Raw genomic sequence first — 13,274 nt, 5'->3', positions numbered from 1 at the left:
ACTGAGAATAAAAGATGAGGTGATCTGACAGCCTTTCAATGTCAAGGGAAATTCCAGGCATAACTTCTATATCAACCAGAATGTCTAATTTTAGAAGCCAAATATCCAGAACCTAGCTTATTTTTGTACATATGTGTAAAATCTTAGAGTGTTCCATAGGCAAATGAATTCAGTATTTCAATAACACATTTTGAACACTGAGGATAAAAGCAGACAAACCATTTCTACTTCAGAGAGGCTGTTCTCAAGTCCTGGAGATCAGATCTGTTGTTCAAAGGGCAAGTGGAAACAAACTCCGAGGCCCAAAGCTCAGGACAAACTCAAGTGCAACAGGAAACACTGAGGCTACACTGCCACATTCTCCTCAGGAATTACAGAACTCTCTGTCACTCTTTCTCTGCATTCCTTTATGTTCTTTCTTCTTGATTTCAAAAGCAGACACATTTTTAATGTATAAATTTAATGTGAGTCCAATTATGATCCCAATAATGCATCTAAGGGATAAATGGATAAAAATATTTTAAAGTTCATATGGTAAATCTAGCCTGAAAATAGCCAAGAAAAAAGAAAGAAAATTGAGGGAAAACCTCAATATTTGTTTATACTAAATAAAAATCCATATTGCATTGGTATAGAAATAGACATATAAATCAGTGGAATGGAAATTTTCAGATGTAGACCCTAGTATAATGAGAATTTCACAAGTGACAAAGGTAATAGTTCAATTCAGAGGGAAAATGTAGAAAAGGAGCCCCATCTTACCTCACAAATAAAAATTAATTCCATATGGATTAAGCCTCTACACTTTAAAAGAAACAATAAAAATTCTTGCAAAAAACCAATAGGAAAGATAGGTTCAGGCTCGCTAAAATCAAAGAAATGCAAATTAAAACAATGAATATAATTTTGGCTAGCGTATTAGCATATATTAAACTTTATTATACCCAAAGTTGGTAAACATTTGGAAATTAGGAACTCCCAAACACTGCTGGTAGGAATGAATTTGATAGGATCTTTGGAAATGCAATATGGCAATATGCATTAAACATTTAAATGTGAATATTCTTTGACCCAGAAATTTCATTTCTTCTATATGCAAGAAATTATAATATTAAATAATTTCAATGTAGGTTCATAGATCGTAAGAAATGTACCCTCTGGTGAGGGGGGTTGATAGTGGAGGAGGCTGTGCATGTGGGCACAGGGGTTACATGGAAATTCTCTGTAGTTTCCACTAAATTTTGCTGTAGACCTAAAACTGCTCTAAAAAATAAAGTCTATTAAAACAAACAAAATTCTTGCAAGAAAGTCTAGGAGATTGGGAGGTGGGGGAATAATACTTTATTAGCCAATGCCACAATCCCAGAATTAATTTTTTTCAAAAAAGTAAGGAAGGTAGATATATTTGGTTGCATAAAAATACAATATTTTAATGGAAAAAGATATAAATATAATAAAACAAAAAGACATGATAGATTTGAAAAATATATTTGTATTGCAGAAAATAAAGGTTGATAAATAATTAATTATTACTATTCTACAGATTTTTTTGAGCACCTATAAGATAGACAGTGGGAATACAATAGTGAACAAAATAGCAAAGTCCCTGCTCTCGTGTACTAGGCACTATGCTAAGGGTTTAGATACTATTGAGGGTTGAATTATGTCCTCTAAAGGGTATCTTGACATCTTTATCCCAGTTCCTATGAATGGGAATATAATGGAAATAGGTTCTTTTCAGATGTAATTGAGTTAAGATGAGGTCATACTGGATTACATGGGTCCCTAATCCAATGACTGGTATCCTTATAACAAGAAGGAAATTTGAACAGAGTTATACAGAGAGGGGAACATGATGGGAAGACACAGACATAGAAGAGGTCATGTGAAGACAGAGGCAAAGATTAGAGTGACACAGCTACAAGTCAAAGATGCCCAACAATGCCAGCAGCCAACCAACGCTGGCAGGGCAAGGAAGCATTCTCCCTTAGGGCCATGAGAGGAGCATGGCTCTGCTGACACCTTCATTTCAAACTCCTGGCTTCCAGAACTATGACAGAATATATTTCTGTTGTTTTGCTTAAAACAATAGGATAGCTTCCCCAGATTGTGATCATGTATTGCAACAGTCCTAGGAAACTAATACATGCATATCCCCTCATTGAATCCTTACAACAATTCAGTGATATAGCTATGACTATAATCTCCAATGTAGGAATAAGGAAGCCTCAACACAAAGAGGTTTTCCCAAGGGCACATAGTTATTAAGAAGCAGAGCTGGGATTGGAACCCTAGCAGCTTGACTTCAGAGTCATTTTTTTAAATTGTTTTTTTAAATTTCAGAATATTACTGGCATACAAACATTTTGGTTACATAAATTGCTTTTGTACCATTTGAGTGAAAGTTATGTGTGCCCATCCCCCCCATAGTGTGCACTGTACCCCTTAGGTGTGAATTTACCCATCCCCGCCTCCCCCTCCAACCTGCTTGATTTCCAATGAATGTGATTTCCATATGTGCACATAAGTATTGATCGATTAGTTCCAATTTAATGGTGAGTCTATGTAGTGTTTGTTTTTCCATTCTTGTGATACTTCACTTAGAAGAATGGTCTCCAAGTTCAATCTAGGTTAATGTAAGAAATTTTAGTTCAACATTTTTTGAACTCCTGACCTTGAGCAATCCGCCCGCCTCGGCCTCCCAGAGAGCTAGGATTACAGGCGTGAGCCACCGCACCTGGCCTTAGTTCAACATTTTTTAATGGCTGAGTAGTATGCCATGATATACATATACCACATTTTATTAATCCACTTAAGTAATGATGGGCACTTGGGTTGTTTCCATATCTCTGCAATTGTAAATTATGCTGCTATAAACATTCAAGTGCAGGTGTCTTTTTTATTGGATGTCTTTTTTTTCCTTTGGGTAGATACCCAGTAGTGGGATTGCTAGATTAAATGGTAGTTCTACTTTTAGTTCTTGACGTATCTCTATACTAGTATACTTTCTATAGAGGTTGTACTAGTTTCCAATCCCGCCAGTAGTGTATGAGTGTTCCTATCTCTTCATATCCATGCCAATATTGGGTTGTTTGGGGACTTTTCGATAAAAGCCATTCTCACTGTACTTAAGTGATATCTCATTGTGGTTTTGATTTTCATTTCCCTGATGATTAGAGATGTTGAGCATTTTTTTCATATGTTTGTGGGCCATTAGTCTATCCTCTTTTGAAAAGTTTCTGTTCATGTCTTTTGCCCACTTTTTAATGGGGTTGTTTGATTTTTTTTTCTTGCTGATTTGCTTAAGTTCTTTATAGATTCTATATGTTTAAAACATCTATTAGAGAGCTGCTGAGGCAACCAGGACCCAAAGGGACAAAAATATGAGAGAAGTAGGAAGCTTGAGTAAAGTGAGCCATTCACCCATTCTGGGAACAGGACAAGGGGTTTAGGACTGGGGCAGATGGCCCAGGCAGAAGGCCACTACCAGCAGACAGAGGGACAAGTAAATCTTGTGATGGGCTTATGAGACTGGAGAGCAAAATGAGAGACCTGGGCCAGGCACAGTGGCTCACGCTTGTAATCCCAGCACTTTGAGAGGCTGAGGCAGGAGGATCATGTGGAGCTACGATTTCGAGACCAGCCTGAGCAACATAGCCAGATCTTGTCTCTACAAAAAGTCTAAAAATTAGCTGGGCATGGTGGTGTGCATCTATTTTCCCAGCTACTTAGGAGGCCGAGATGAGAGAATTGCTTGAGCCAGGAGTTCAAGGTTACAGTGAGCTATGATCACGCCACTGAACTCCAGCCTGGGCAACAGAGCAAGACCTTGTTTATAAAGGAAACATAAGAGAGAGAGAGTAAGTAAGACACCTGAATGGCTGGATTCTTGGTGAGGAGAAGTGAGAAGCAAAAATGGGCCCAACATTTGACCAGTTTTCCCCTCAAGATATTTGCTGAATTCATAAGCTATGTAGGGCATAAGACTCAGAATCAAGACAAAAAAACCTCTGAAAAGTAGAAGAGATTTTTTGGTCACTTTGTGGTTCTGAGGCAACAAGAATTAGAATTCAGGATCTCTCAGGGGACAGGGCTCTGGGAACAACACAAGCCCTGAGTTAGAAACTTTGGAGGGCTTTGCCCTAAAAACAGAAATAGTAAAAAAAAAAAAAAAAAAAAAAAAAAGAAAAAGAAATAAAGAAAAAGAAAAAGAGAAAGAAAGAAAGAAAGAAAGAAAGAAAGAAAGAAAGAAAGAAAGAAAGAAAGAAAGAAAGAAAGAAAGAAAGAAAGAAAAGAAAGCAAATAGAGCCTTGCCAAAATTGCAATCCGGGCTCAAATTCACTCATTTCCTAAGTGGACTAAAGTTATCAGTCCCTACTTTGTTTGCCTAGAAAAGCAAAGGGTGACCCATTATCTAGAATCTAGAGCCTCTCAAGTTTCTTAATAAGCAATATCTGACATTCAATAAAAATCTACCTGGCATGACAAGAGACAGGACTATGTGACCCAAAATCAAGAAAAAAACCAAAAACAGAAAATAAAAACAGATCCACAGGTAAATCAGATACTGGAAGTAATAAAAAAAAGATTTTTAAATAGCTATAAATATGCTTAAGAAAATATAATAATATATTGAAACAAAAGAAAAAATACAGATATGAAATATGTAAAAATGATCTAACAAACATCCCCCAACTGTAAAATACAATACTAAAATTAAAAACTATATGAATAAAATTAACCACAGATTGAAAAGAGCAGAACACAGGATTAACTAGATCAGTGGAAAGTACCGGGACGGAAGCATGGAGAGAAACAGGATGGAGAATGTACACAAGAGTGAGAGGGACATGTGGAACACTGTGCAGAGGGCTCACACACACAGCTGGAGTCCGAGAAGGGTAGAGAGAATGGGGCATAAGTAGAAGGAGAAGAGATGATGGCTGAGAATTTTTCCCAACTTATTAAGCACATCAATCTACAGATTCAAAAAGAACTGAGATCTCCAGCAGGAAAAGAAAAGCCATACGAGACAAATCATAGTAAAACTGCTGAAATCCACAAAGAGAAAAATCTTAAAAGCTGCTAGAGAAAAGGACACATAACACTCAAACGGGCAACAATAAGACTGATAGTTGATTTATCAACAAAACTGCTGGAAGCCGTAAGACAATGGAATGTCTTTAAAATAACAGAAGAAAATCATTGCCAACCTAGAATGTTTTTCCAGCTAATACATTTTTTTAAAGTAAGGGTGCATTTTTGCTTTCAGCTCTGACGTGTAAAGGGCCTGGAAGTCATCCTTCAAGAAGAAAAAAGCCAAACAAACTGAAAATCAATGACTTTTCTTAGAGCCATCAGAGAAATATAGGATTGGACAGACCACTGAACACAGAGAATCACAGCTGGGGTCAGCTTACCTGGCACCGAAGCCACTGCAGCCATAAACTGGTTGGGACAGTAAGTGGTGATTTTGACAAATTGCTGACTGAGTGTGGATTAGCTTAAGAATGCCAGGGTCCTGTAGGCCCCATCTCTGGGGCGGGAGGGCACATTCACACAGCTTTTAACACCAGGAGCCCTGCCAAGTTCTCAAGGTATCCAAGAAAGTATCCAAGTATCCAAGAAAAACCCCTTGTGTGTCAGGTAAATTAAACCTAATGTAAGTACAAGTAAAGAAATAGGAGTAAAGAAGTAATAAAGAAAAGAGCAGAAATAAGTGAAATAGAATATGGACAAACCATAGAGGAAATCAATAAAACCACAGCTTGTTTTATACAAAGATTAAAGAAAGTGACCAATCTCTAGCTAGACTATTCAAGAAACAAAGAGAAATAATAAAAAATTATCAACATCAGGAGTGACAAAGGAAAAATCATTAAAGATCATATAGATACTTAAATGATAATGAGGCATGAGTCCATATCAGTATCAATAATTGACCGAATACATTAAGAAATGGAGAAGAGACAATCTTCTGTGAAGAATTTCAAATCATGTATGGAGTTTCTCTGCCTTTAAAGAGGTGGAGCATTATAACTCCCCACTCCTTGCATGTGGGCTGTGCATAGCGATTTTCTTCCAAACAGTGAAGTATGGAAAGAAAGAGAAAGGGAAAAAAAGAGTGACTTAACAGTGAAGAAGCCTGACAAATTATATCTCAGCCAGGTGACCAGGTTCAACATCAGTAGTGACAAGTCATATTAATAGTAGGTACCCTTGATACAAAGGGCACTCTACCTCTGTGCTCTTCCTTCCGAAAACACACTACCCAGTCTTCATGAGAAAAATATCAGACAAATCCCAATTGAGGGACATTCTATAAAATATCTGACCAGTCATCCTCAAAACCATCAAGGTTACCAAAAACAAGGAAGGTCTGAGAAACTGTCACAGCCAAGAGAAGCCTAAGGAGATGTGGTGACTAAAATAATGTGGGTTCCTGGATACAATCGGGACAGAAAAAAGAAGTAGGTAAAAAACTAAGAAATATGAATAAACTATGGAAACTTGGAGAATTAGTCACCAGTATATTTGCATTAAAAGAAGTACAAAAAGGAGGTCTTTAGTTAAAAATAAAAAATAAGTCCAGCTATAAACACAAAATATAAGATAGAAAGGACAACAAGAATAAATATGTAGATTCATATGACAGATAATTTACTATACAAAATAACAATAATGCCTGTGGGATTTAAAATGTATGTAAAGTTAAAATGCATGACAACAACACAAAAGTGAGGAGGGGATAGATTAGAGTAAATTAAACTATTAAAAAATCTAGCATCATTAGGGAATGGTGAATATAATAATTTATATTTGGCTACAATAACAAAGAACGCATGTTGCAATCTCTAGTGTAGCCTCCATAAGACTGATATAAGAATATACTAACTCACAAGCTAATAGAGGGGAAAATGAAATAATAGAAATACTTAAGTAGTCTAAAATAAGGCAAGAAAAAACAGAAAAAGAAACATTAGACAGTGGGTCAAACAGAAAAAACACTAAGATGATAGATATAAAGCCAACTATATCAGTAATTAAATAAATATAGAATGGGCTAAATACTTTAAGTAGAAGATCAGGATTATCAGACTTTATCTTTTAAATAATTATCTATCTGCTATCCACATGAAACTTGCTATACGTAAGTAGCCAGATATTTCGACAGTGAAGAGATATAAAAGGATATACCGCACTAACACTAATCAAAATAAAGCTGAAGTAACTGTATTATTATTCTTACCTGACAAAACAGGCTTGAGGGCAAGTGGCATTACTCTGCATCTAGAGAGTTATGTCATAATGATAAAGGAGAAAATTCACAGGAAGTTTCAACAATTCCAAATTTATTTGTACCAAATGATTTAGCTTCAAACTAAATAATGCAACAATCAGCAGAGTAAAAAGGATCTCACTAGATAAACCCACAATCAGGTGGGAGTCTCAACAGCTAGTAGAAAGAGCAGGCAGAAAATTGGTAAGGATGTAGAAATTGTGATAACACAGTTAATAAGCTGGCATGTAGTCACATACCACATGACATTTCAATCAATGATGGACTGCATATACCACAGTGGTCCCAAAAGATTATCATATAATATTTATACTGCCCCTTTTCCATGTTTAGATATGTTTAGATACACAAATACACTGTGTTAACAATTCAGTATACTAACATGCTATACAGGGCAAGAACATTGTATAGCCATGACCAAAATAATAGGAAGAAGTTAAGTGGCATTGTTATTAAAATTATGTCCTTCTCACAAAACTCTGAGGCCAGATACAACCTCAAAATATGTGCCATCAATTACCCAACAAGCCTGCAGCATAACTAACAAGGCTGAATTACACTCAGCTAGGCTGCAGTAAACCCAGCAAGACCATATTACACCGAGCAAGGCCACAGTACACCTGGCAAGCCTATATTACATCCAATAAGCCTGCACCAACAAAGGCCGTATCATACCCAGCAAGCCCACATTACACCCAGCAAGCCTGTATTATACCCAGTTAGCCCATATTACACCCAAAAAGCCTGCAGTACACCCAGCAAGGCCATATTATACCCAGCAAGGCCTCATTACCCCCACTAGCCTGTATTATAACTAGCAAGCCTGTATCATACCTAACAAGGCCAAAATTACAACCAGCAAAGGCCTAAGGCTGATACAGACAGGTATTAATTCCAATCCAAGTTCCAGGCCCAGCCTGCTGGCTCATACCTATAATGCTAGCACTTTGGGAGGCTGAGATGGGAGGATCACTTGAGGCGAAGAGTTGGAGACGAGCCTGAGCAACACAGGGAGATCCCGTCTTTACAAAAAATACAAAACTTGGTTGGCATGGTGGCACATATCTGTAGTCCCAGCTACTTAAGAGGCTGAGGCAGGGGGATCACTTGAGCCCAGGAGTTTGAAGTCACAGTGAACAATGATGACACCTCTGCACTCTATACTGGGCAATAGCACAAGACTCTGTCTCAAAAAAACAAAATAAAACAAAAAATGAATTCAAGTTCCTGAATGGCTTAACAGCTGAACAGTGCTGAACCACTATCTTAACTACTAAGCTTTGGTCTCCTCATCTGTGAAAGTGGTACAACGTAATCTATAGATTACCATGAAGGGCAATTCCCTTCAAGGTTACCCTTCTATAGATAACCCCTTCATGGGGTTCCCATGAGGATTAGAAATGACACATGCAAATCAACTTCTGCAGTGCCTGGATATTGGAAGAACTCAATGCATGGTAGCTGTATCATTATGACCACCACCACCATCATTATTTAGTGATGGTAACCATTATCATCATCATCACTGCTCTTACTGCCATTACAGAATTATAATCCTAATGCCTATTATACTTAAAGATCTCTAGAGAAGTCCATTCCAAAGGTTTCCTTGCCACTGAAATCTGACATCCCCAACCCTTATGCTCTGGATGCCCTGAGTTACATCTGATCTAAATCCTTTCCACAGCACAAAACCATGAGTGAGACAGAGAGCCATCTGCGGGTTCCCAGCAGGAGGGATCCTGTTAAGGGGCTACCCTGGCTGCTCTGTTGAGCATTAACTGTGGCACAGGAAGGGTGGAGCAGGGAGGTGTGAAAAGGCTGCTATGATAATCGAGTGGGAGGAAGCAGGGGAAGGGAAGCAGTGGAGGGGTCATCTACTCTGGAACAACCTGGAAGGGAGCCAACAGGCTTTGTTGATAAATTGGATGTGGGTGTAAGAGGAGGCCCAGAGCAACTGGAATACAAGTTGTTGCCTCTGACAGAGAATGGAAAGAACGCTGGCAGAGCAGCCTTGGAGAGAACATGGGCATCTCTCCAGGTGTGCCCACGTGGAAGAGAGGAAGCAGGACCCAGGAAACTGAGGCACAGGAGGGTGGTATGAGACATGAACTCGGGAGTCACTGGCTTATCGACAGTAAGACTGTGAGATGGGAGAACCTGCAGCTGAGCTGATGACCTAAAGGTGTTCTCAGGTGAGCAGAGGACAGGCCAGGTAAGGAGCTGCCCTCAAAGTCAGCAGCCATGTGTGTCTGTCCCAGTTTTGCCACCCTCCCCTGCCTCTTCTCTAAGATAGTCACTTTCCACTCTGAAAAACCAGAGGCAGAATAGGGATTCTTAGTCTCCTGTGACTCTAAGAATCAATGCTGAGCACCTAGCTAGTTCAAGACTATTAGGCATTAGGGGCAAGGACACTGGTGCCAGGTAACTTGGGGTGAAATAAAACCTAGGACAGAGGGCCCTGTGGGGGCGGGGAGGGAGGGTGGAGGGAATAGATGGTGCTTATTCACCTTCCAGCCCCGGCTCCCACATCACCACTCACTCCACTGAAGTCTTATCAAAGTCATCAACGACTAATTATCAACCACCTGGTCCCCCAAACCAGAAATCTGGGAACTCTTCCTCTGCCTTACTCCTCTATTTCTTATCCCCCACCTTCATTTCCTATCCCTGACCTTTTATTTCACCATTCCCTTATGTTCACAGAACACCAGACCCTTGAGATCTTTCTGTTTTGTCCTGTTTGGGGAGGGGAGAAGGTCTGGGTCATTTGAATAGCTGCCCAACCCCATCTCCCTCCTCCAGCCCATCCTCCACGACGCTGCTGTCCTGAGACTTAGCAATGAGAGCATAAAGAGCCTATTACAGCGCCTGGCATAGGGGCCGGCACTAGATCAATAGTGGCTACTAATGTAATTACTCTCTTCTTGGAAATATATTTCATTGCTTCTAAATTTGTCCACATGGACACTGTTACATATTAACTGAAATGCTTTCCTTAAAAATAGCTGAAGATGATTAGCTAGAGGGATCATAATAGGAATTTTAAGCAATCATTTAAATTAATTCCTGAGAAGTCTATGCAGAACCCTTCAAGCTGAGCCTTTTCTGGCAGAAATGCACTAGTTCCCATAAGCACATGCAAATCAGCACTGAGCTTCCCATACTTCACTGCCAGATTACTTTCTTTCTTCCTTTTTTTTATACTTTCTAGAGGAACAAACCACAGCTCTGTTATCACAGCATCACAAGAACTCTTCGCCAGCAGGCAGGAGTCCTGGGCAGCTTCGTATTCCCACCTCCACAGCGCCAGGATTAGGAGATCGCCAAACAATGCATCAATGAACGCTTTGTTTTAACAGTTTAAATATCAAAAACTGGTCACATCCCTATTGAAGTTATTCTCTGAAGAAATTTGCCAAAGACCATTTTTGGCCAAAAGAATTCTTTTAAATTGTTCAAAGATGCCTAGAAATGGATCTGCTTTGTCCTGGAATAAACCATTATTCTTTAAAGTATGTTAGTGTAATAAAACTGAAAACTTCTTCGGAAAAGAAAGAAACACACAAGAAACCCATTCTCCTACCTTCTTAAATTCGTGCATGTTGATTTTTCCATTAGGTTCTCTGCCAAAGTCAAGAAATCGTTTTCTGAATGCTGGGTCCTGCTGCTGTATGTAGTTTTTGAGTTTTTTGATAACTTCTTCTTTGGTCATATTCTTGGTCGGGGTGGTTTTATCCTCTGTGGGCTTGGTTCTAAAATCACAAGCAGGCATTTAGATCCAGCGTCAATTGACATATGCAGAGCACCCAATTTCGATGTAACCCATGACAATAAGGTTCACACTCCCTGTTTCACAAGGGAGGAAACAGATGCTTGGAAAGGTGGAGTGACTTGAAGACCAGCACTGCAGGTCAGCAGCACTGTGTCCCACCAACTGTGGCGGCAGGCCAAGGTGGGGAGCTGGAGAGGATACTATGGTCCTTGTGCTGAGATTTTCACTGTGCTTTGAGCTGGCTGAAGGTGGTGGGAGACCAGGCACACATGGATGAAAAAAGATATTTTTGTGAAGTGGGAAAATTTAAAGTCAGAGCCCATTAGAAAGCTTTAAATTAAAGAAATAGGCCATTTTGTGGTAACTAGATCGAGGGAGTCATCAAACATTCATGGAAAGGAAGAGAAATCCACAGTTATTCCAAGGTGATTTATGAAATCAACTTGATTTATGAAATACAAATTGTATGTGCTATAAATGTGAGCACGGTTGTAGGGGTGTGTGTAGGTGTTTGGGGATAATTATTTCCTCAGCTCTCTAGAAGTCTCTGGGCCCCTTTTATCGGAGGGGAAGAAAAATGGCCACCAAATAGTCGTGGAGAATGGACATCTATTCCTTCCCTGCTGCTTCTCTTTTTAAGAGCTCTCCAGGAAAGCCTACATTTTATGAAATGCTTAATCACCACTGCTTCTTTCACCAGTTTTAGGAAGCAGACATATCTTATCACACAATATTTAACCTTTCTCTTAAAATACCCTCTTTCTGCCCATTTATAAAGCGCTACTACTGAAAAGCACAGATATTCAAATTTCATTATCATATCATTAAAATATTCCCATTGCTCTCTATACTTGAGAACTTTTTTAAAGGGGTATGACAAAGTGAAGTCTGTGAATAGTCCTACATTTTACTTTTCATTATGGATTTATTACAAGCTATGAGCGAGCAAATTAAAATAATATCTTTTCATTAGACTAAAGCTATATTTTTAAATGAAGAAGAGCTAGAATATTCATCAGTCCAATTTTTTATAGATTTACTAAGTATGTTTTATTGTTACAATTCAATTTGGCAATCATTTTAATATTTCTATCATTCATATTAGAAAACGCTAACTGGTTTAATGGGTGTGTGTTGCAATAAATATTAAATTGTGGTAAGGAATGTAAGTTTCTAGAAAAGAATAAATGTGAATGCAGGTATGTAAGAGTCGAGTTGCAGACCAGTGTCTCTGAGAGTTGAGAGCCCTGGATTCTTGACCCAGGCCAGCCACTAAGTTTGTGATACAAGTCCCCAAACCTCTAAGACATCAGTGCTTTCGTCTCTAAAATTAACAAATAGATTTATTCCTAAGATCTCTGTTTGCTCTAAAATCCTCTGACTCTGATGACTGTATGTATAGTGGGCCATCTTTCTTATTTAAATAATAAGGTATTAAAACACCCATTTAGTCAACAAATATTTAAGTATTCATTTAGTCAAACTAGTCCGTGATAGACAGTGTGGTATGTGCTTTCATTTTACCTCTCAGAAAGGTCTGGCTGCTGCTCTTTCACTTTTTGAAAACGTTCACTTAGCTGATCCTTTGGAGTAAGAACTGGAGAGACAACAGGTGGGCCATTAATTCCTATGCTTGCCAAAAGTTTCCTGTAATGGATTCTTCCTGAAGCATCATCTTGAAACTTACTGCAGAGTCTGAGTTTTAAAAATAATTAGAACACACCCATTAGAATGACTAAAATTAAAAAGACTGACACTATCAAGTGTTGGTGAAGATGCACGAAGGTAACTACAGCTCTCATCCACTGCTCGTGGGGGTGGAAGATGGTGCAACCGCTTTGGGAGACAGTTTGACAACTGAATTACAATTACCACAGGAACCAGCTGTTCTGGTCCTAGGCATTTACCCGAGAGAAATAAAAATGTATGTCTATACAAGGAGTTATACAATATAGACAGATTTATTTGTAATAGCCGCAAACTGGAAACAAACCACATATCTATTAGTATCAAAAGATGAATGGATACACAAACTATGGTAAAAACTATACAATGGAATACTATACAGCAACGAAAAGGAACGAGTTGTTGATATACATAACAATACGAATTAATCTCAAAATCATTATGCTTAGTGAATAAAGCCAGACACAAAAGAGAACCTATTGTGTGCTTCCATTTATATAAAGTCCTAGAAAA

General features: G+C 38.6%; 1 protein-coding gene across 1 annotated transcript in view; it reads right to left on the bottom strand.

Moving 5' to 3' along the window:
- Nucleotides 1-13,274, bottom strand: part of EFCAB6 (EF-hand calcium binding domain 6) — a 244,799-nt gene that overhangs the window by 101,385 nt on the left and 130,140 nt on the right. Inside the window, exons 17-18 of the mRNA XM_012757712.3 lie at nt 12,600-12,770; nt 10,887-11,055 (exon numbers count right to left, since the gene is read on the bottom strand). Of these exons, the coding sequence (XP_012613166.2) occupies nt 10,887-11,055; nt 12,600-12,770 (340 nt within the window). The remainder of the gene's footprint in view (nt 1-10,886; nt 11,056-12,599; nt 12,771-13,274) is intronic.

The sequence above is a fragment of the Microcebus murinus genome, chromosome 10, assembly GCF_040939455.1.
Source record: "Microcebus murinus isolate Inina chromosome 10, M.murinus_Inina_mat1.0, whole genome shotgun sequence".
Taxonomy (NCBI): Eukaryota; Metazoa; Chordata; class Mammalia; order Primates; family Cheirogaleidae; genus Microcebus; species Microcebus murinus.
The sequence above is the reverse complement of the archived record's forward strand: the minus strand, read 5'-3'. Positions and strand labels throughout refer to the sequence as shown.